This window comes from Poromitra crassiceps (genome assembly GCF_964638095.1).
Source record: "Poromitra crassiceps genome assembly, chromosome: 18".
Lineage (NCBI taxonomy): Eukaryota > Metazoa > Chordata > Actinopteri > Beryciformes > Melamphaidae > Poromitra > Poromitra crassiceps.
This window is the reverse complement of record NC_139636.1, coordinates 4,296,555-4,320,629: the sequence shown is the minus strand read 5'-3', so window position 1 is coordinate 4,320,629 and position 24,075 is coordinate 4,296,555. Positions and strand designations below refer to the sequence as shown.

Genomic DNA, 24,075 nt, shown 5'->3' with positions numbered 1-24,075 from the left:
TCATTTTAGCTTGATGACTAATGATTGGGTGAGTAGTAGTAGTAGTAGTAGTAGTAGTAGTAGTTATGAGTCAGGAATCGAAGATGGATGATCTCAAAATGCAAATATACTAATTTGATCATATAAATATCTGATTCCCAAATAGAGACAATGGTGAAATAGTATTTTTATAGCTGACTATTTCTCTGTTTACAATTGTAACCGATTGTATCAGCTCCACTTTCAAAGCTCTGTTCGCTGCGGAAAAGATACATCTGAACAAGTCCTTTCATCTATGCTTTCATCTTCATTTCCCTCCTAAAGCAGAAGCCTAATATTCAGTGCAAAGTGGTGACTGAAGATATGGATGATGGTGTGATTTGGATGGGGGGGTTGTATAGGTGATGATATGAGAGGAGCATGTGATGCGCGTTAATGCATGCATGTGGTGCAGAAGCCTGGCGCTGTGCCACAGACGTTGTGCCCGTGAGACGTTGGCACGAGTGTTGCGTCACGTCATGTACTGTATGTGAGAAATGTGCGCATGATGTTTCAGGTGTTTCACATACAGTACATGTGAGGTGTGAGGAGCGCGTGGTGGACTGATGCTCTTTTGATTGAGCACAGGTGACCTGTGCATGAGAGGAGGTATTAGCTGACATGCGTTTGTGCTCAAAAATTCTGTAACTGAAGTGAATACTGTCCGACACCCGATAACTGTTTTTGAAGTTTTGCAGTGTCTGGTCAGATCTAGTGTAATGTTTAGGCCAGGGATGTCAGAGATGTTTTGGAATATTAAAAAAAAATATATATATATTATTATTAAATTTGCACCCCATTATCATGAACTACGTGTGGCTAATAAGCATTGATTGATTGATTGATTGATTGATTGATAACTTTATTGAAACAATAATAGCAGGTAAGTACAAGACAACACAACAAAAACATATTGCTCAAAAAGGAATAAAACACAATAAAGCCCGAGGGCTTATTTCCATTGTGGTCCTTGTGTGTGGGACAAGAGGAGTGAATCTGTATGCAGGTATGAGCGCGTGTGTGCGCGGGCAAAGACAACACAAACAGATAACATTTTACACTCAAACCAAACATTCTTAAACCTTAAGTGAATGGTTATTTAGATACCTAGCAAGAATGCATCATTCAATAAATAATAAGATAGAGACCAGCTCATAAACTAAAACAGGAACCTACCTAGGGTTTAAAACCCGCGACTATTCAGGGGACATAAGAAAAGGAAAATAAAAGGTTAGGATCACATTTGGGAGCCAACCAGCCATTTTTTCAGGGCAAGCTTAAAAGAGAACCTGGAGTTAAGGGTCTTAATACTCTCAGGGAGTTTGTTCCATAAAATAGCTGCTGAGTAGGAAAAGGTGCATTTACCCTTTAGAGTTTTAAATTTAGGGGGAACAATGTTGGAGGTGCTTCCTCTTGTGGAGTAGCCATGTACCTCACTGACTTTACAAAAATAGTCAGAGAGGTACTAGCGAGGAGCCTCCCGTTTAAAGATCCTAAATACCATGCACAATTTGATTTGGGAAACCCTCTCCTCCACTCTGAGCCACCTGAGGCTATGGAAGTGAGAGGGGAGGAGATGGACTCTGGGATGAAGTTTCAGAATAACCCGTATTAATTTATTCTGGGAGGTCTGAAGTCTGTTTTTGAGTTTGATGGTGATTCCCGTGAACCAGGAGGAGCAAGCATAGTCAAAGTGACATTGAATCAGAGCATTTGCCAAGGTTTCAATGGCGCTCTTGTCATTGAAAGAAGAAATTCTGGCTAGGAATTTGGTTCTTTGATTAACTTTGGAAATCACTTTTAAGGCCATGCTTTCTCCAGTAAGTTTGTTATCTAAAATGCAGCCAAGGTACGTAATCTCCTCCTTGGTGTTAACAACTACGTCACCTACCATGATTTTAAAATCGCAAGCTAAGAGTTCATTCATAAGTTAATTAACCTGCACTACAAGGAAGTATGTCAGTAGGTCATCAGGTGTAAACAAAGCCGCCATGATGCCACGCTGGAATTGAATCGCGCATTCGGCTACCTACCAAAAAACAAAGGAATCAACAAGATGCTGTCGAAAAAGAGAAAGGTTGACACGGAATGCAGGCAGTTTCAAGAGAAATGGAAAGAGCAGTATTTCTTTTGTGAAGTAAATGGGTAAATGAGTCGAATTGATTTTAGTAAAGAAAAAAATCCGGCCCCCATGAGGTCTCAGTTGAACAAATCCGGCCCTCTACCTAATATGAGTCTGACACCCCTGGTTTAGGCTGCGTCTGGTCAGATCTAGTGTAATGTTTAGGCTGTGTCTGGTCAGATCTAGTGTAATGTTTAGGCTGTGTCTGGTCAGATCTAGTGTAATGTTTAGGCTGTGTCTGGTCAGATCTAGTGTAATGTTTAGGCTGTGTCTGGTCAGATCTAGTCTAATGTTTAGGCTGTGTCTGGTCAGATCTAGTCTAATGTTTAGGCTGTGTCTGGTCAGATCTAGTCTAATGTTTAGGCTGTGTCTGGTCAGATCTCGCAAGTGCTACGCTGATACCTCAAAACCATGGTCTTTGTTGTTCTTGTCTGGATGTTATGTGTTTGCTTGGACTGCATGGTGGCTCAGTGGTTAGCAGCACTGTTGGACTGCATGGTGGCTCAGTGGTTAGCAGCACTGTTGCCTCACAGCAAGAATGTCCTGGGACTTCCCCCCCCGTCCCAGGTGCTTTCTGTGTGGTAGTTTGCATGTTCTCCCCGTGTTGTGTAGGTTTCCTCCGGGTGCTCCAGTTTCCTCCCACCATTTATATTAGGGTTAATACTCCTGTCGGCGCCCCTGACCAAGGCACTGGCAATCGAACTGGAGTTGGTCCCTGGTTGGTCCACTGCTCCTAGTTCTACGAAGGTTCCTAGTAGATGATGGGTCAAATGGATGAATAAAGGATAACTTATCTTATCAATGTATCTCTCCATTGACTCTGTTGTGTTTCCCCCCCCCCCCCCCCCCCCCCCAGCTGGAGATGGAGAAGCTGCAGCTCCAGAGTCTGGAGGTGGAGCACCGCAAGCTGACGGCGCAGCTGAAAGACGAGCGCGAGAAGAACAAGCACATGGTGATGATGCTGGTGCGTGAGTGCAAGCAGCTGGCCACGCGGGTGGTGGAGGAGTCGCAGCGCTTTGACGAGCTCCAGGCGCGCCTGGACGAGGAGAGCCGCGCCTCCGGCCGCCTGCGGGACGAGCTGGGCACGGAGCGCCAGCGCAGCCTGCAGATGGAAGCCAAGATGGAGAAGCAGCTGTCGGAGTTGGACACGGAGCGGGAGCAGCTGCGCGCCAAGCTGGGCCGCGAGGAGGCCGAGAGCCAGAGCCTGCGACGCACACTGGAGCAGCTCAGGACTGAACGGGCCGACGGGAAGCCCGGAGCAGAACCCGCTCCTAAAGCAGAACCCAAACCTAAAGCCCTGACCACCTCCGTGGCCGTGGCCACAGAGCCCATCGGCTCTCGGACGGCGTCGTGCCAAACAGACCTGCCCCCCGCCCCCGAGGCGGAGGGCACCAAGAAGAACCCCCTGACAATCTCCGCCAAACCCGCCCCCGCCAACTACGTGGGCCTGAGCCTGCCCAAGTCGGCCGGCCGGGGGCTGGTCCACAGCGTCTCGGGAGGACCGGCTCAGACGGAGAACGGCCAGGAGGGCCAGGCGCCCCACGGAGTGCCCAGCGGGGTCAGCCCGCGCGTCCAGGCCGCCCGCTACAAGTTCCAGGAACAGGACCAAAACGGCACGGCCTCTCAGAGCCCGCCGGCCCGCGACCTCTCCCCCACCAACCGGGACAACTTTGCCGCCAAGCAGCAGGCGCGCCACACCGTCACGCAGGTCCTCTCGCGCTTCACCAGCCCTCCAGCGGGGGGCGGCGGGCCGCTGCGTCCGGGCCTGCCCCACTCCGCCTCGGAGGGAGGCCCTTTCCCCGGCCGCCTGAGCCACCCCATCGGCCTCAAGTCGCCCACGGTGGCCAGGATCGACCGGGGAAACCCGCCCCCCATCCCGCCCAAAAAGCCCGGGCTGTCCCAGACCCCCTCCCCTCCTCATCCGCCCATCAAAGGGGTGGGGGACGGCAGCCGCTCCCCGGGGGCGGGGCTAAAACCGGCCACGCCCCAGCTGCCGCCCAAACCCGCCCTGGACCTGGTCCCGGCCCTGACAGCCTCTCAGGTGGGTGCCTGTCCCCCCTCCCCGGGGTCTGGAAGGGGGCTCTGTTCCCCCTCCCCGGGGTCCGGCCGGGGGCCTCCGCGGCAGCCGGCAGCATGTGCAGAGTGCCCCCCCGTCATCGCTCCCATCGCTGCTGTCAGTAGCCCCTCCATAGACCCCCCCTCCACCTCCTCCTCCTCCTCCGCTAGTGCTCCATGCTCCCGTAGCCCCTGTGCCCCAGCAGGCAGCAGCCCCCTGGCAACAGCATCAGGTAAAGGGGCTCCGTGCTCCCTCTTAACTCCAGCTCCACTGCTCCTCTCTTCGCTCCACTGTCTTTCCACAGCGCTAGCTAGCCTAGCCTAGCGCTCATGTCGCAGGGAACCTGGTCTAACCACGGGAATGCAGAGCAGAATAGCAACACGGGTCAATTCAGTTTATCTCACTGACTCTCTCTCTCCCTCAACTCCAAATTACCACTTAGGATCCGATGTCTCTCGCTCTCTCTCATCTCTCTTTCTCTGCCCTGGCTTAATATGTCCTCCCTCTTGGCGCCTGTCTGTCGTTACATGTTGTCACGTGACACGTCAGTGTCAACATGTCGTTAACATGTGCTAAAAGACTGAAAGCTAGCTGTCCCGGGTCAGGAGCGCTCCAGGGTTCATTGAGACAAAACCGTTACGTTTCCCCTCCTCCTGTATTCAGATAACGCCTGTCCTCTCTGAAGCTGATGCCAGAGGCTGCTCTCTCCTCTCCTCCCCTCTCCCTCTTCCACACTCCAATAGCTGCATGCCACGGCCATTCATCCACTTCCTGTTTCCCCGTCCATTAACCCCTCCCACACTGTCCGCTGAGCTTCCCGTGTCGTCTTGTATACAGTTTGGTGCTTTGATATGAATCTCTTACTCTGTTATGTGCCTGTAGTGCCATATATTGGGTTGCATGGTAAGGTATGAATACTATCGCTGTTGTTGGATGGAAATGTGTTTGAAAAAAGACATTTGCATTTTTGAAAGTCCTGCTTTTTGGCATGGAGATTTAACCTGATTGAAGCTGGTGCATCTATTCATAAAACCTGGCTAGGTGATCTGCCAAGAGCTACAGAGTGACTTAGAAAACAAGAAGAACACAGGAATGAACGCAGGGACTTTTTGAAGCTTTTCAGGATGCCAAAATGAATACAGTTGCCACAAATTGGTATGGTTCTACCATATTGTTCTATATATATATCATTACTGAAAGGCAAAAGCTACAGATCTTCTGACGTGGCCATCAATATAAACATGGGACATCTGTTGCGATGTTTAGCCAGTGTGGCCGACCTTTCAGATATCATTGCATAAGATTGCAGCATCTTCTACTTAAAGGAACAGTTCACCCAAAAGTGTAACTTCTGTCATCATCTACTCACCCTGATGCCAGGTGAAACACAGGTGAAATCTGTCCATCCATACAGTATAACCAGGGTTCCCACGCGTCTGTCCATCCATACAGTATAACCAGGGTTCTCACGGCTCCTTGAAATCATTGAACGTTTCGCTGTGTGCTGTGTTAGAGAAGGCAAGAGAGACCACATAGTCTGCCATCACTAACACAGCACAGTTGTGACGTGTTCACACATTCAATCCTCTTTTTAATTGTCTGCAGTTGTCGTCATAAAAATTCGTATTGTTGTTAAGTTGTAATAGTAATTATTAACCTTGATCCATGTCTCAAACTATGCCTCGTTGGGTCCTTGAGTTTGGGGGAAAAGTCCTCGAAAGGTCCTTGAATTTGATGTTGGCAGCCCTGATAACACATGAACCCTGATGTCACGTACTCGCCCAGATGATGACAGAATTGTAATAGTTTGGTGAACTGTTACTTTAGGAATCTGCTGAAGCCATGTTTCAGAGTCAATGATGGAAACAACAACAGTTCACAACCCCGTTCACAACCCCGTCTCCTAGCAGCCAGCCAGTAATGTTCATTCTCTCCTCTGATCTGCTAGCCTGGTAAAACCAGCTGGTCACGTGAACTAGCATTTCATTTCGTTCTTCGTTCCCGTCTGGCCTGAAACCTTCACAACAGTCTTTGCAGTGGGCGGAAGTTGGGCGGGTCTACTTGCCTTGACGGACAACTCCTTCAGCCAATCAGCGTTGGATCCAGTCAAACCCAAATCCACTCGGGAGAACGACAAAAACATTATTTTCCGCCCAGAAGCTGCTGTTGCGACGATACTCCTGTACTTGTTTAATTGTTGTTATTGAGTCTATTTCTGCAATAACTGCACTTTATGGCTGTTTAAACTAGTCAAACGTTGACATTACTCCTCGAGGCGGACAGGCAAGGAGGCGGCCATTACTGTTTTGCTAGCGACGTTCCTGATTGGCCGGTTACGATGTCAACTACGAGGCGGGTCGCTGATTGGCTCGTCCGCTTTGCAGTTTGTGCAGAAAGCCCTCCCAGAGTTGAGGCCAGACGGTCTGGTAGAACGAAATTAAATGTGAGTTCACGTGACCGACCGGCTGGTTTACCAGCTGGTTTACCAGGCTACTGATCTGCTGGTCTGGCTGGTTTACCAGGCTACTGATCTGCTGGTCTGGCTGGTTTACCAGGCTACTGATCTGCTGGTCTGGCTGGTTTACCAGGCTACTGATCTGCTGGTCTGGCTGGTTTACCAGGCTACTGATCTGTTGGTCTGGCTGGTTTACCAGGCTACTGATCTGCTGGTCTGGCTGGTTTACCAGGCTACTGATCTGTTGGTCTGGCTGGTTTACCAGGCTACTGATCTGTTGGTCTGGCTGGTTTACCAGGCTACTGATCTGTTGGTCTGGCTGGTTTACCAGGCTACTGATCTGTTGGTCTGGCTGGTTTACCAGGCTACTGATCTGCTGGTCCGGCTGGTTTACCAGGCTACTGATCTGCTGGTCTGGCGACTCCGCTATAACACACACAGACATTTAGGAAAGTGTGACCATAAGCAGCTGTTCTTGAGATGCTCCGCTACTCTCTCTCTCTTCCTTCTCCTTTGTGTCGCTGACCTCAGTGTCAGGGACCAGGTTGCACTCTGAAGGTCTTTGTTCCATCTGCTCCAAACTGCTCACTTTTAACCTGCTCAGCTCCCAAACAGCCACGTCTCACTCACGTCTAACAATGTTCCTCTTGTTCCCCCACCTCACACGACATCATCTGTACCCATTAACATGTTGCTTCTCTCACTAGAGTTACACAGTAGTTTTAGCTAGTTAGGTTGTTGGGTTTAGTAAGGTAGACCTCTGTTCTATTCTTCACTTTATATCTTTTGTTTCATGTCTGTGCTTAACCATTGACACTGTCATTGTAACAGTAAGTGTGTGTGTGTGGATGTGCATGCACAGGGTTGAAGCATTTAAATATCAGTATGCTGTATGAAGATGTTTGATGAATGGTTGACTGAGCTGTTATCTGATTGGATGACATACTCTGTGGTCCAGCTGCACCTGGGTTCCACCACCTGGGTTCCACCACGCTCCACCTGTCCACCAAGTTACGGTCACCTTATATACAGTCATACAGTCTGGGGTAGCTGGAAAAGCCTGTGGAAAAAAACAAAACTATATATATATATATATATATATATATATATATATATATATATATATATATATATATATACACATCAGTTTATTTTAGGCCTGTGAGTTTAATGTTTAATAGTTTTATTTTCCAGGCCCAAATATCTTCCTTGAAATGTTGCTAGATTTTAATAATACAGGTATTTCTTGCTTATGGCTAGGTATTGTTGGATCTTTTGACCCAGACAACTGTTCTGTTCTGAAATTCAATACCACTTCTGAGGCACTTGAAAGCCCACTATAATAATGCTGGCTCAGGTGATTTCCCAAGAGCAAATTTCCATTAAACAAGAAGAAAACAAAGATTTCTTATTTTAAGAATTCAACACTTTGAACACTGTTTTTTTCTGTACCTTTTGATGCCTTCAAATCAATACAGATCCCAGAGATTGGTACAGTGCCAAGGTGTTGTTTTTCCATCCCCAGCCCGGATCTGGCTACAGATTGAACTTTTAACTGTACCCATTTCTCTGAGGTAGAGCTGCTCTGCTGGCAGAGGTTAAACCTCAATGAAGCCAAAAAGAAAACATATTGTCTGGCTGAGTAACGTTCAACTGAAGCCCTGTAAAAACTATTCTCAAGCTCAGGGCTGTGTTGCTACTGACTGAAACAAACCATTCTAGCTGTTGGCAACATGAAAAAACCAGTGTGGGCCAGAGGGGCACACTGTACTTCCAGGCCCTTTGGCTCGGACCAACACCCATCTTTGAACTCCCAGTGATGTGACTGCATCTTGCATGGTTGTGATGCTATCGCACAGACAGACAGACAGTCCGACAGACAGACAGACAGACAGACAGACAGACAGGCAGACAGACAGACAGACAGAGAGACAGACAGACAGACAGACAGACAGACAGGCAGACAGACAGGCAGACAGACAGACAGACAGACAGTCCGACAGACAGACAGACAGACAGACAGACAGACAGACAGACAGACAGACAGGCAGACAGACAGGCAGACAGACAGACAGACAGACAGACAGACAGACAGACAGACAGACAGACAGACAGGCAGACAGACAGACAGACAGAGAGACAGACAGACAGACAGACAGACAGACAGACAGACAGGCAGACAGACAGGCAGACAGACAGACAGACAGACAGTCCGACAGACAGACAGACAGACAGACAGGCAGACAGACAGACAGACAGACAGACAGACAGGCAGACAGTGCTGTGTGGAACTCAGGTGTCTTCTCTCCTCCTCCCCAACCCATTCGCCTCCTTCCATCCCTGGCTGTTCCAGCAGTTCTAGCAGCCCCCCCCCCCCCCCCCCCCCCTGGTTCTCCTTGTTTAACCTGGGCTGTCCCTCCCTGCTCCCCTCCCCCCCCCTGCAGGCTGGTCCTCCGTAGTCTCCTCTCTGTGCGGCGGTGGGCCTGCTGCCCTGGACGGCAGGCACCCCCTGCTCCTCCAAGCTGCTTCCCAGGGAAATGTCACTTTATTGTCAATGCTGCTTAACCAACCAGACCCGACCACCACCACCACCTCCTCTACCACCAACACCTCTACCACCTCTGCCCCCACCACCACCACCATGGAGAACAAGCCCAGTCACCTTGACCAAGACCTCCTCCTCCACCACAACCAACCTTCTGCCTTGTTTGCTGCTGCTCAGAACGGACACACAGGTACCTTCCCACTACATCAGCGCTATCACCGGGGGTCCTTGACGGTATTCAAGGGGGTCCCAAGCAAGATGGTGTATTATTAATTTGGCTTAATTGGCTGTTTTGTTTTGGCTAGAGTGAATAGCTCTTTTTTTATAACAGGTTTATTGTTATGGAGTAGTCTCCCTCTGACTATGAAGGTAGCACCATCCCTAAATGTTTTGACTCGTCAGGTCAGGGTTCATCTCTGGGAGAAATCCAGTATTCCTTCCTAGTCTCTAGGCTTGAAGGTTGTGTATCTAATGTCAAACTATCTCTGACTGTCTTTGGAATGTTTTTATCTATTGTTTTCATTGTTGTTGTGTTTTTTTTTTATACTTTATTTTTGTACATTTTCATGAAACAAAGCACAAGTAGAACATACTGGAAAACAAAACAAAACAAAACAGACAGTTGGTCACCTTTACATACATAGACTTACTAGTGGGGGATTCAACTCAGTTCGTACATGTAAACACAATCCATTTCTCCCACTACTTAGAATACTTGTCAAGCTGTAAGTTCAAAGAGAAGGTAATTCTCTCCATACTCTGTATGTTGGTCACTAAAGAGAAGGTAATTCTCTCCATACTCTGTATGTTGGTCACTAAAGAGAAGGTAATTCTCTCCATGCTCTGTATGTTGGTTCAAAGAGAAGGTAATTCTCTCCATACTCTGTATGTTGGTTCAAAGAGAAGGTAATTCTCTCCATACTCTGTATGTTGGTTCAAAGAGAAGGTAATTCTCTCCATACTCTGTATGTTGGTTCAAAGAGAAGGTAATTCTCTCCATGCTCTGTATGTTGGTCACTATTTCTGTCCAGTCAGTCTTTGTTGGAGGATCGAACTGCAGCCACTTTCTTGTTAAAGCTTTTTTGCTGGCTGCCAGCAGTATTTTTAAGAGATATCTGTCCTGTGATATCAAATCGGTTGCAATGTTACCCAAGTAGATTGTAGGGAAAGAGCAATCAGTTTCTTTACCAAATATATCCTTTATTGCTTGTGATACCTCCTGCCAGTATGTCTGGATGGAAGGGCAACTCCAGAATATATGGAAGTGGTCTGCCAGTTGTTCTCCGCACTTCCTCCAACATAGACTCCTTCCCAGATCACCCATCTGTAAACCTTTTAACTTAGGAGTTATAAAATACCTCGTCAAATTACGCCAACAAAATCCTCTCCAAAAACCCGAGCTGGTGGAGGTAGATTGTACGTTGGTTTTCATTGTTGTTTTGTCCACCAACGAGGACCACGTTGGAAACAAGTGTTTAAGTGTTTAAGTACGCTTTTACGTGTACATCTTATGGGATGTACTTTTGTCTGTACTTTTACCCAATACAATCAATCAATCAATCAATCACACACCATGCACACACACACACACACACACACACACACACACACACCGCACCTCAACAATGAGAGTTAAAAATTTGAGCTTCTTTTTAAGAGATGTGCCAGTTTGTTTGTTTTTGCAGCTCCACAGTGTCCTTAAAGTGATCACATTTACAGCTATTCTGCATAGAATCTTGCTGCTCAAATTAGGCAACTACTACTAGTACTGCTACTGCTACAAATCAATGAATATCTTGCCAAAATAATCCCGCAAAACAAATTGCTTGATCAAAAATGTGATGTATTCTTGGTAAAACACCAGTATTCTACCCGTCCCCCCTCTTCCCCATCCCCCATCCCCATGCACCCCTAACGTCAGTTTTCCTATTTTAGAGAAACCACACACAGCTCAGAATATAACTGAACCCTGCATATATGCAACATTGCTCAGCTATTGTTAGAGATCGGGGGATACTATTTGAGAGGCAGTTTTCATTGCTTCAGCTTTTAGTGTTCTGGTCCAGAGCAGTTCAGTTCATGATCTTTTGGTGTTCTGGTCCAGAGCGGTTCAGTTCATGATCTTTTGGTGTTCTGGTCCAGAGCGGTTCAGTTCATGATCTTTTGGTGTTCTGGTCCAGAGCAGTTCAGTTCATGATCTTTTGGTGTTCTGGTCCAGAGCGGTTCAGTTCATGATCTTTTGGTGTTCTGGTCCAGAGCAGTTCAGTTCAGGATCTTTTGGTGTTCTGGTCCAGAGCGGTTCAGTTCATGATCATCATCATCTCTGCTTCTCTTTCAGAGTGTGTGAAGCTGCTGCTGTCCTGCGGCTCGTCTGCTGACGTTTCAGATGAAAACGGATTCACGCCTCTACACTTTGCTGCCGCCAACGGCCACAGCAGGTCAGCTACTACACAGTCTGTCTCCTCTCCTGCTGCGACCCCACCAACACACACACACACACACACACACACACACACACACACACAGACACACACACACACACACACACACACACACACACACACAGACACACACACACACACAGACACACACAGACACACACACACACACACACACTCTCTCTCTCTCTCTCTCTCTCTCTCTCTCTCTCACTCTCTAGGTCCTTACACATCAAGAGCGATGCGAATATACGGCACGAAATTGGGATGCGAGTTTTGACCCACCTGTCAATCACAGCCACAGATGTGTACACGTCGGAAGCGAATTTCTGAAAAATCGAACGTGGTTCGAAAAAATAAACACCGCAATAACGCTCAGCGAAACTTCGCCGTCGGTATGCACGGTTGCATTGACTGATATAGGTTCGGAAAATATTATTGACGTGCGAATTAATCGCACGAAAAAAACGTGCTCGGTGTGTAAGGACCTTCTCTCTTGCATCTCCTTGTAGTAATAATCACAGTAAAAGATGCTAAATCTTAGCCTGGTTAAACACCATCCTGATAAGGTTACTCACATTCTGTTTCTCTCCATGGGTCCGGCCGCCCACAGTGACTTCCTGAAATGACAACGTACGCTGCTCAAACCGTAATGACGTCTCCTGAAGCAAAGAGCGCCAGCGTTAACGTTAGCAGAGTAAACGCTGCTAGAAGTGCAGTTATTGCAGAAATAGACCCAATAACAACAATTAAACAAGAACAAGAGTATGCACCAGAACAAGAGTATGCACCAGAACAAGAGTATGCACCAGAACAAGAGTATGCACCAGAACAAGAGTATGCACCAGAACAAGAGTATGCACCAGAACAAGAGTATGCACCAGAACAAGAGTATGCACCAGAACAAGAGTATGCACCAGAACAAGAGTATGCACCAGAACAAGAGTAGGGGTGGGAATCGCTGAGTAGCTCACGATACGATATCGTCACGATACTTGGCCCTCGATAACGATATATCACGATACTGCGATACTGCGATACTGCGATATATTGGAAGACGATACATCACGATACCTGTGTAACAAGTGAAACAAATACCTCTGAAGGCAAAAAATCATGTATTATGCATTTATTAGCAGAATTGACATGAACTCTCTGAGTTCACTCACTCACTCATATCATTTTCGATACCACGGAGGAAAAGTTACACATTAAGTCTTTTTATTATTACTATTAAAACAAGAAAACCTATATAACCTACCTACCTACCTATATAATTTCTAAAAGTAGATATTAATGATCAAACATTTCCATTCATGTAGCCTACAGTAGTTATGTTTTTGTTTCAACTACAAACATAAATAAAGTCAACTTGAAACTATGTTTCAACTACCACACACAGCATAATATTTTAGCCTGTTTATTTAAAAAAAAAAAAAAAAAAAAAATAATAATAATAATAATAATAATAATAAACATATCGATACTCGGCGCCAGTGTATCGATAACGTATCGCGGGTGGAAATATCGCGATAACGTGGGTATCGATATTTTGTCCCACCCCTAAACAAGAGTATGCACCAGAACAAGAGTATGCACCAGAACAAGAGTATGCACCAGAACAAGAGTATGCACCAGAACAAGAGTATGCACCAGAACAAGAGTATGCATCAGAACAAGAGTATGCACCAGAACAAGAGTATGCACCAGAACAAGAGTATGCACCAGAACAAGAGTATGCACCAGAACAAGAGTATGCACCAGAACAAGAGTATGCACCAGAACAAGAGTATGCACCAGAACAAGAGTATGCACCAGAACAAGAGTATGCACCAGAACAAGAGTATGCACCAGAACAAGAGTATGCACCAGAACAAGAGTATGCACCAGAACAAGAGTATGCACCAGAACAAGAGTATGCACCAGAACAAGAGTATGCACCAGAACAAGAGTATGCACCAGAACAAGAGTATGCACCAGAACAAGAGTATGCACCAGAACAAGAGTATGCACCAGAACAAGAGTATGCACCAGAACAAGAGTATGCACCAGAACAAGAGTATGCACCAGCGGAGTTTCTCGGCAGTTTGCCGTTCTTTTCCGAGTGGATTTGGATTGGATTTGACCGTGATGGCGTCACATGGCGATTATAAAGTGATCCAGATGGTTTGAACCAGGCTTAGCTGCTTCTAGCATCATGGCCGTGTTGAGCTGAACCAGGCTTAGCTGCTTCTAGCATCATGGCCGTGTTGAGCTGAACCAGGCTAGCTGCTTCTAGCATCATGGCCGTGTTGAGCTGATCTGGCGCTGCAGCCCCCCGGTCACACGTGGCGTGCTAAAGAGACGAGCGCAGGCGTGTGAAACAGGAAGGGGCGTGCCAGCCAGCATGGCCGTCTGGCCACCGTCACCAGGCCGCCCAGACCGCTGAGCGCTCTGTGGGACACTGCAGGCTGGAACAGGCTCTGTGTGTTATGCCAGGCTGATCCGAAGCTCTATGGGCTGATTTCCGCCGGCTAAATGAAGCAGGCAGACTGACATTGGGCCATTTGGGCGGCTGCCATTTCTGCGCGGTGTCCAGCGTGACTTCCATTTCTGCTGCTCGGCAGTGTTTATTCCTGCTCCGCCAAACCCCTCCACCGCAGCAGCTCAGGTTATCAATGATGAACTCTGAAGACGAGGCAAACGATGCCGCACACACTGCCACTAATTGGTTATATTCAGGGTTACCAGGGTTTTAGAAACTAGACATAAATAGACATGGGTCACTGGAAGAGCTTGAATTGACTATATATTTTGTGCTAGAATAGAAATTGAAGTTGTTTTGATATATAGATGTAGATACAGATATTTATTTATATAACGTTAGTAAATACCGGTACCAGTAAGTGTAACAGCAGAGTTGGACAAGTGTTCACACATTCAAACCTCTTTCTCTTTTGAATCATTGTCTGTGAGCTTCTGTAAAGTTGCTAGTTCACATTATAAACATTCTCAGTGTTCTAACAGTAATTATTGATTGATTGATTTTTGATTGATTGATTTTCATTCTTGTGTCATGCATCCTAAGGTGCCCAACCCTCACGGGCTTACAAGACACAAACAAAATACAACATAAACCACCGCTGATGATAGGTTCTTAGTTTTGGTTTATGCCATAAGCCGGCAGACCATTTATCTTTATATAAAAGAAACATATTACTCAAAATAACCTGTTGTGAAAAATAAATGACAAATCGTTCAAATAAAATAAGGGTTTCAATTCCTCTGCCCAGGGATGTCTATGGGCGATGTCCCAATTCAATATCTTTTTAGTGAGTCTCTGGTCAGACATCTTCACAAGTCTATTCCAGAGTCGAAGCATTGACCTTTATGTGTGATGTTTGGGGATTCCCATCCCATATCTCCACTAATGGCCAGAACTGACGTGAATTTATGAACTCCTAGAAAATAACGGATGGCTCTGTGATGCACAGTGTTACAACTTAGATGGGTTCTGTTAACTACTGTAAATGTTTTTAAGACAGCTACATGTCAGCTACATCTATGATGCTGCACACCTGAACTGGTGTTCAGGTGTGCAGCAAAAAGAGGAATCCTCTTTTTGTTTAGTCAAGTTTTAGTCGACTAAAAGTTGGAGTATTTTAGTCTCGTCTTAGTCAATGAAACTAAAAGTCTGAACATTTTAGTCTCGTCTTAGTCTTGGGGGAACAAGGTAGTCGACTAACATTTTTCGTCATAGTTTTCGTCGACGAAATTAACACTAGTGTGCATGTGCACGTGCACGTGCGCCATCGCCAAAAGAGCGACCCAGGACCAGCTGAGGAATGTGCAGTGTTGTAATATCTGATCACAGTGTTATTAATAGAGCGGGGATATCCAAAGGCATGCTGCCCGAGACACACACACACACACACACACACACACACACACACACACACACACACACACACACACACACACACACGTCCGTTTTTGGGGGGTATATGGCCCTTTTTCCTCCTCTTCTTTCTTCCTCCAGCTGTGTGTATTTAGATGTGTGCATGCATATGTGTCATGTTAAGAGGGTGTGAATGTGTGTGTGTGTGTGTGTGTGTGTGTGTGTGTGTGTGTGTGTGTGCGTGCGTGTGTGTGTGCGTGTGTGTGTGTGTGTGTGTGGGTTGATTGCCCTCTCCCGTCACATCTTGCCAGCTGGATGTGTGTGTGTGTGTGTGTGTGTAGGTTGATTGCCCTCTCCCGTCACATCTTCCCAGCTGGATGTGTGTGTGTGTGTGTGTGTGTGTGTGTGTGTGTGTGTGTGTGTATGTGTGTGTGTGTGTGTGTGTATGTGTGTGTGTGTGTGTATGTGGTCTGTCACGGTGAAGGGATTTCCCCTGCAGTGATTTAGGGTGAGGAGGTGCATGATGGCTGACACCAGCCCAGACATAACCCTTTCATTGGCTCGGCTGAGCCAGAAAGCTAACATTGTTATGCTAGCACATTTTCAAAGTCAATAACATTGCATTATGGTTGACAAACAGTAAATATAACAGTAGCCTATGTTTAACAACAAGACAAGCTACAGTAGCTATCCAGCCATGTTATTGTCCCCAAATCAATATGAAGATTTTCCTGAACCATTAGGTCGGCTCTGTGGGCGTGAGGTAGTGAGTTGAATAACGTCAGCTGTGCTGTTTGATTAAACAGCTGTGCTGTTTGATTAAACAGCTGTGCAGGTTTGGTAGTGGATTAATTTACATGATGTGATTAAACTTGAGCCGGACTACGTGTGTGTTAAGTTAACGGTGTGGTTTTAACACACACCTGCCGGCCAATCAGAATAGACCATGGTATAAGTTTGGTTATAATGACATAACCTATATTATATTTCCCACCATCTGTCGCTGGCATCGGCGGAGGACCAAAATGCGAGACTCATTAGCCAATCAACAGCCAGGAATGGGTCTCGCGCTACTTTTGCATGCTAAAATAAAGCTGATAATGTACAATTTGATTCAAAGGATGAAAACCCCTTTCAAAGTACAACACAAACTGTCTATTTTGCTGCAACTCGACAGTGCTGCTTTTTTTTACTCAAGAGTTCCACTTTCTACTTCCTGGAAAAAAAACTGGTCCATTGGAGTGAATGGAGATGTCGGGACTCTTCTATTATACGGCTCTGGTTTACCCGTGCCGTGATCACAGCATCCAACGACACTGACACCGCACAAGAATATGGAATGGCTGATTAAGATCGTAAAGATTGAAACATTAAATGTGATACAATAAATTGAAGGGGAGCAAGTCTACTCTGATTGATTGTTTGTCCTGCACCTGCTACACAGAGTGGATATGCCTGCTTTCCTTCTTTTTCACTTGTGTTGATAACCTTGTCACCCCTCTCCCCAGCTGTGTGTATATTGGTAGCGTGTGTGTGTGTGTGTGTGTGTGTGTGTGTATATTGGTAGCGTGTGTGTGTGTGTGTGTGTGTGTGTGTGTGTGTATATTGGTAGCGTGTGTGTGTGTGTGTGTGTGTGTGTGTGTATATTGGTAGCGTGTGTGTGTGTGTGTGTGTGTGTGTGTATATTGGTAGTGTGTGTGTGTGTGTGTGTGTGTGTGTGTGTGTGTGTGTGTGTGTGTGTTATATGTCTGGCTCAGCTCCTCCTCCATCCTGTCTGTCTCTCTGTATGTGTTTCTCCCCCCAGCTGTATGGAGGCTCTGCTGGCTGCGGGAGCTGCTGTGGACGGGGCGGCCACCAGGGGGCAGACCCCTCTCTTCCTGGCCAGTGAAGCCGCACGGCTGGACTGTGTCCGGGTCCTGCTCGCCGCTGGAGCCGACCGCTCACACACCACCGCCGTAAGTTCTCCTTAACCGTGTTCATTTCCTCAACGAAAATCATGACGAAAACATTTAGTCAACACCCCTTTTATCCATGACAAAAGCTATGAAGGATACAAATGACTGAAATGTGACTAAAACACATTTTAGTCTAAAGACTAAAACTAAATAAAATAGCTGCCAAAATGAACACTGATGGGAGAGTCTAGGCTAGACCTATCAAACTGGTAATGAATCCGGATATTACACAAGTAAAAGTGTTAAGAGAGTTAAATGTTGCTTTACAAATAACCTTGATTCTAATTTCCAATACCTGTATTGGCCTAATTGAATTAGTTTAAAGATAGACAACATTTTGACTAAAAGTAATGACTAAAAGTTTACTATATCATATCTGGAGCATATCTGGAGATTCTCTTATATGGTCTATGCCAGGTGAGGTCAAATATTGAGCCATATGTGCCATATACAGTATAGTATGCTGTGCCCAGATACATCTAATGTTGCAAAATATCCTAATATGACCTCATCCCATGCAGTATATTGAAATATGTGAACTCCGTATTTGGCTAGAATATGACCAAATCTGTGGGATGTCATTACTCTTACAGCAGAAAGTGTGTGTGTGTGTGTGTGTGTGTGTGTGTGTGTGTGTGTGTGTGTGTGTGTGTGGCATTCAAAATACGGCATCAGTCATATCGGGGAAATATCTTAACTCCATATTCTGATCAAAATGTACAGTATGTATCAAAATGGTCCCAATCCGCAGATAAGATAGGCTCCAGATATGACATTTTACAATGCCGTGATCGGAGAATATCCAAAACAGATATCCATGTATTGGTCATAGTCCTGTATGAACATAGAGTATGTCAAGCAATTTGTCCTGTATGAACACAGCAGCAGCAGCAGCAGCGTAAAATTGATTCATCGCTACAACATTCTCCTCGCCATTCTTTCCTCGTCCCCATTGGCTGTACTGTTCCTCCTCGCAGCATGTGACACTTTTCCTTCCTGATGATCAATTGATTCGTTGTTTCACACTTTAGCCAACCGGAGGAGGTAACACATTTAATTGTCCTCAGGGTTCGGTTGCCCTGATTGGTGCGAGCTCATTGATGTATGAGCTTCCTGTGTCGTCATGGTAACCGTAGGAACCGTTAGTTGCCCTGGCAGCATGTGATCATGAAAGACGATGAGACACTATATTTAGTTATCTTCTTTGTTCTACATTTAGTATGGCCCCCCGCCCCCCTGCTGAGCCAGGATGCTGCTGTGTCTCTGTAGTTGCAGAGACACATATAATATAGAAGATAGAGTGGCGCCAACGCAAGTCCAAAATGTGTCACTCACGTAGCGGGGGAGTAGCCAGGAAGGGAGCTCGTGCTGCCTTTGAATGCATCAAATAAAGCTGATAATATACAATATGATTCTTTAAACATCTGACTCCTCGCCCTCGCGGCGTCCGGGGAGTGTAGCGCTAGATTCCCTGCCTACCAACACGAGGGTCGCAGGTTCGCGCCTCCGCCTTGGTCGGGCGTGCTCCATACCCATACAGGCACGATTGGCTGTGTCTGCGGGGGTGGGAAGCCGGATTAGGGGAATGTGTCCTGGTTCGCTGCACTAGCGCCTCCTCTGGTCGTTCGGGGCACCTGTTCAGGGCGGAAGGGAACTGGTGGGAATAGCGTGATCCTCCCACGTGCTACGTCCTGCCGCTGAAGCTCCCTGCTGTCAGGTGAAAAGAAGCGGCTGGCAACTGCGCATGTGTTGGAGGGAGCATGGTGCTAGTCTACGGCTCTCCCCGGATCGGCAGAGGGGGTGGAGCAGCGACCGGGGGCAGCAGGGGGAAATTTGCCAAGTGCAATTGGGGAGAAAAATGGGGGGGAAATCAGAACTTTTGCGAGGTTAAAAAAAACGATAAATAAAAATGTGGTGTGTCCAATGTTTTTGACTGGTACAGTAAAGCCTGGATTATGCTTGATGCTTTGGCCGGCCGCACGGAAATGAGAGACACGGAATCCTGACGAGGAAACGTGTGGAGCTTTTATACTCTGTGCGGGTTTCTGCTCGCAGAATTTAGCGCGAGTCTTGAAAACTCCACTTCTTCCGCCCAGCCGCGTCCGCGTAGTTACAAAATTCGGGGTGCGCACGGCCAGGCGAAAACCGTCCGCACGGAGCCTTGCGGAGGGGAGTGTCGGCTGATTTGACGTCACTTTTCCGCGCGGACACTCGCGTTCCTCGCTGATGCGCAAAGCATAATGAGCCCTTAACACTGTGCATATAGTTTCCATATGACACCTTCAATGTAATTCAAGTGCGCATGGCTGCATGGCTTCTGTCCATGAATGGATGTGGTCCAGGTGTAACTCTGGACAGTCTGTACATGCACCTTTGCCCTGGTCTCTGTGCAGGACGGCTGCACGGCGCTGCATGCAGCGGTGCACTCGGGACATGTGGACACACTCCGCTTCCTCCTCTGCCACCCGTCCCAGGACCACCCGTCCCAGGACCACCCGGCCGTGCCCCCCTACCCCGGCGCCCTGACCCCGCCCCCCACACTGACCCTGCTTCCCTCCCTGCTGAACCAGGCCAACACCGACGGCTGGACCGCGGCCCACACGGCCGCCGCAAGGGGCCTCAAGGTGAGAAGTGCTCATTCAGCTCCATACTGTACCATACAACTGGGTTCCCACAGGTCCATACTGTACCATACAACTGGGTTCCCACAGGTCCATACTGTACCATACAACTGGGTTCCCACAGCTCCATACTGTACCATACAACTGGGTTCCCACAGGTCCATACTGTACCATACAACTGGGTTCCCACAGGTCCATACTGTACCATACGACTGGGTTCCCACAGGTCCATACTGTACCATACGACTGGGTTCCCACAGGTCCATACTGTACCATACAACTGGGTTCCCACAGGTCCATACTGTACCATACAACTGGGTTCCCACAGGTCCATACTGTACCATACGACTGGGTTCCCACAGGTCCATACTGTACCATACGACTGGGTTCCCACAGGTCCATACTGTACCATACGACTGGGTTCCCACAGGTCCATACTGTACCATACGACTGGGTTCCCACAGGTCCATACCATACGACTGGGTTCCCACAGGTCCATACCATACGACTGGGTTCCCACAGGTCCATACCATACGACTGGGTTCCCACAGGTCCATACCATACGACTGGGTTCCCACAGGTCCATACCATACGACTGGGTTCCCACAGGTCCATACCATACGACTGGGTTCCCACAGGTCCATACCATACGACTGGGTTCATTCAGCTCCATACCATACGACTGGGTTCCCACAGGTCCATACCATACGACTGGGTTCCCACAGGTCCTCGAAGTCCTTGAAAGTTTGAGAATTTGAGGGGGGGGGAGGCGGTCAAGGCCTTGGAGGTTTTTTAAAACGGACATAAATAGACATGGCTCATTGAAACTAAATGCTTGAATTTACAGTATTTTGTGCTAGAATAGAAATTGAAGTTCTTTTGATATTTTTTTGACTCAGTAAATAGGCTATGTTCCACTGTGTGTGTGTGTGTGTGTGTGTGTGTGTGTGTGTGTCTGTGTCTGCATCCTGGTTTCACGCCCGCCTGCCTGGAGAAAGTGTGATGTCACATGCGTGCATGAGTGACTGAAGTGGAATGATGCAGGTTCAACAGCAGCAAGCAAGCAGCAGCAGTATCTAACCTTGATCCGTGTCTAAAACTTTGCCATGTTGGGTCCTTGAATTTGAGGGAATTGGTTTTAAGGAGGTGTGGGAACCCTGATACAGTCTGTCAGTGGCTCCTCCCATCATCCCATATTACAGCTGTTTCACTGAATGCACCCATCAGCTCTGCTGTACTGTATCTACACTGCACTGTCCACTATCTCTCTCACTAATGTCCAGCTCTGCTGTACTGTATCTACACTGCACTGTCCACTATCTCTCTCTCACTAATGTCCAGCTCTGCTGTACTGTATCTACACTGCACTGTCCTCTATCTCTCTCTCACTAATGTCCAGCTCTGCTGTACTGTATCTACACTGCACTGTCCACTATCTCTCTCACTAATGTCCAGCCCTGCTGTACTGTATCTACACTGCACTGTCCACTATCTCTCTCACTAATGTCCAGCCCTGCTGTACTGTATCTACACTGCACTGTCCACTATCTCTCTCACTAATGTCCAGCTCTGCTGTACTGTATCTACACTGCACTGTCCACTATCTCTCTCACTAATGTCCAGCTCTGCTGTACTGTATCTACACTGCACTGTCCTCTATCTCTCTCTCACTAATGTCCAGCCCTGCTGTACTGTATCTACACTGCACTGTCCACTATCTCTCTCACTAATGTCCAGCCCTGCTGTACTGTATCTACACTGCACTGTCCACTATCTCTCTCACTAATGTCCAGCCCTGCTGTACTGTATCTACACTGCACTGTCCTCTATCTCTCTCACTAATGTCCAGCTCTGCTGTACTGTATCTACACTGCACTGTTCACTATCTCTCTCACTAATGTCCAGCTCTGCTGTTCTGTATCTACACTGCACTGTCCTCTATCTCTCTCACTAATGTCCAGCTCTGCTGTACTGTATCTACACTGCACTGTCTACTATCTCTCTCACTAATGTCCAGCTCTGCTGTACTGTATCTACACTGCACTGTCCACTATCTCTCTCACTAATGTTCAGCTCTGCTGTACTGTATCTACACTGCACTGTCCACTATCTCTCACTAATGTCCAGCTCTGCTGTACTGTATCTACACTGCACTGTCCCCTATCTCTCTCTCACTAATGTCCAGCTCTGCTGTACTGTATCTACACTGCACTGTCCCCTATCTCTCTCTCACTAATGTTCAGCTCTGCTGTACTGTATCTACACTGCACTGTCCCCTATCTCTCTCTCACTAATGTCCAGCTCTGCTGTACTGTATCTACACTGCACTGTCCACTATCTCTCTCACTAATGTCTAGCTCTGCTGTACTGTATCTACACTGCACTGTCCACTATCTCTCTCTCTAATGTCCAGCTCTGCTGTACTGTATCTACACTGCACTGTCCACTGTCTCTCTCTCACTAATGTCTAGCTCTGCTGTACTGTATCTACACTGCACTGTCCACTATCTCTCTCACTAATGTCCAGCCTGCTGTACTGTATCTACACTGCACTGTCCACTATCTCTCTCTCTAATGTCCAGCTCTGCTGTACTGTATCTACACTGCACTGTCCACTATCTCTCTCTCACTAATGTCCAGCTCTGCTGTACTGTATCTACACTGCACTGTCCACTATCTCTCTCACTAATGTCCAGCTCTGCTGTACTGTATCTACACTGCACTGTCCTCTATCTCTCTCTCACTAATGTCCAGCTCTGCTGTACTGTATCTACACTGCACTGTCCACTATCTCTCTCACTAATGTCCAGCCCTGCTGTACTGTATCTACACTGCACTGTCCACTATCGCTCTCTCACTAATGTCCAGCCCTGCTGTACTGTATCTACACTGCACTGTCCACTATCTCTCTCACTAATGTCCAGCTCTGCTGTACTGTATTTACACTGCACTGTCCACTATCTCTCTCACTAATGTCCAGCTCTGCTGTTCTGTATCTACACTGCACTGTCCTCTATCTCTCTCACTAATGTCCAGCTCTGCTGTACTGTATCTACACTGCACTGTCCACTATCTCTCTCACTAATGTCCAGCTCTGCTGTTCTGTATCTACACTGCACTGTCCACTATCTCTCTCACTAATGTCCAGCTCTGCTGTACTGTATTTACACTGCACTGTCCACTATCTCTCTCACTAATGTCCAGCTCTGCTGTACTGTATCTACACTGCACTGTCCACTATCTCTCTCACTAATGTTCAGCTCTGCTGTACTGTATCTACACTGCACTGTCCACTATCTCTCTCTCACTAATGTCCAGCTCTGCTGTTCTGTATCTACACTGCACTGTCCTCTATCTCTCTCACTAATGTTCAGCTCTGCTGTACTGTATCTACACTGCACTGTCCACTATCTCTCTCTCACTAATGTCCAGCTCTGCTGTACTGTATCTACACTGCACTGTCCACTATCTCTCTCACTAATGTCCAGCCCTGCTGTACTGTATCTACACTGCACTGTCCACTATCTCTCTCTCACTAATGTCCAGCCCTGCTGTACTGTATCTACACTGCACTGTCCACTATCTCTCTCACTAATGTCCAGCCCTGCTGTACTGTATCTACACTGCACTGTCCACTATCTCTCTCACTAATGTCCAGCCCTGCTGTACTGTATCTACACTGCACTGTCCACTATCTCTCTCACTAATGTCCAGCCCTGCTGTACTGTATCTACACTGCACTGTCCACTATCTCTCTCACTAATGTCCAGCCCTGCTGTACTGTATCTACACTGCACTGTCCACTATCTCTCTCACTAATGTCCAGCTCTGCTGTACTGTATCTACACTGCACTGTCCACTATCTCTCTCTCACTAATGTCCAGCCCTGCTGTACTGTATCTACACTGCACTGTCCACTATCTCTCTCTCACTAATGTCCAGCCCTGCTGTACTGTATCTACACTGCACTGTCCACTATCTCTCTCAC

General features: G+C 47.1%; 1 protein-coding gene across 1 annotated transcript in view; it reads left to right on the top strand.

Annotated features, from left to right (window-relative positions):
• Positions 1-3,002: 3,002 nt before the first annotated feature.
• cttnbp2 (cortactin binding protein 2) overlaps positions 3,003-24,075 on the top strand; it is a gene marked incomplete at its 5' end in the record, with an annotated part of 56,130 nt that continues 35,057 nt past the window's right edge. The window contains 5 exons of the mRNA XM_083654152.1: positions 3,003-4,428; positions 9,096-9,386; positions 11,535-11,634; positions 17,316-17,466; positions 19,860-20,090. Coding sequence (XP_083510278.1) covers positions 3,003-4,428; positions 9,096-9,386; positions 11,535-11,634; positions 17,316-17,466; positions 19,860-20,090 — 2,199 coding nt within the window. The remainder of the gene's footprint in view (positions 4,429-9,095; positions 9,387-11,534; positions 11,635-17,315; positions 17,467-19,859; positions 20,091-24,075) is intronic.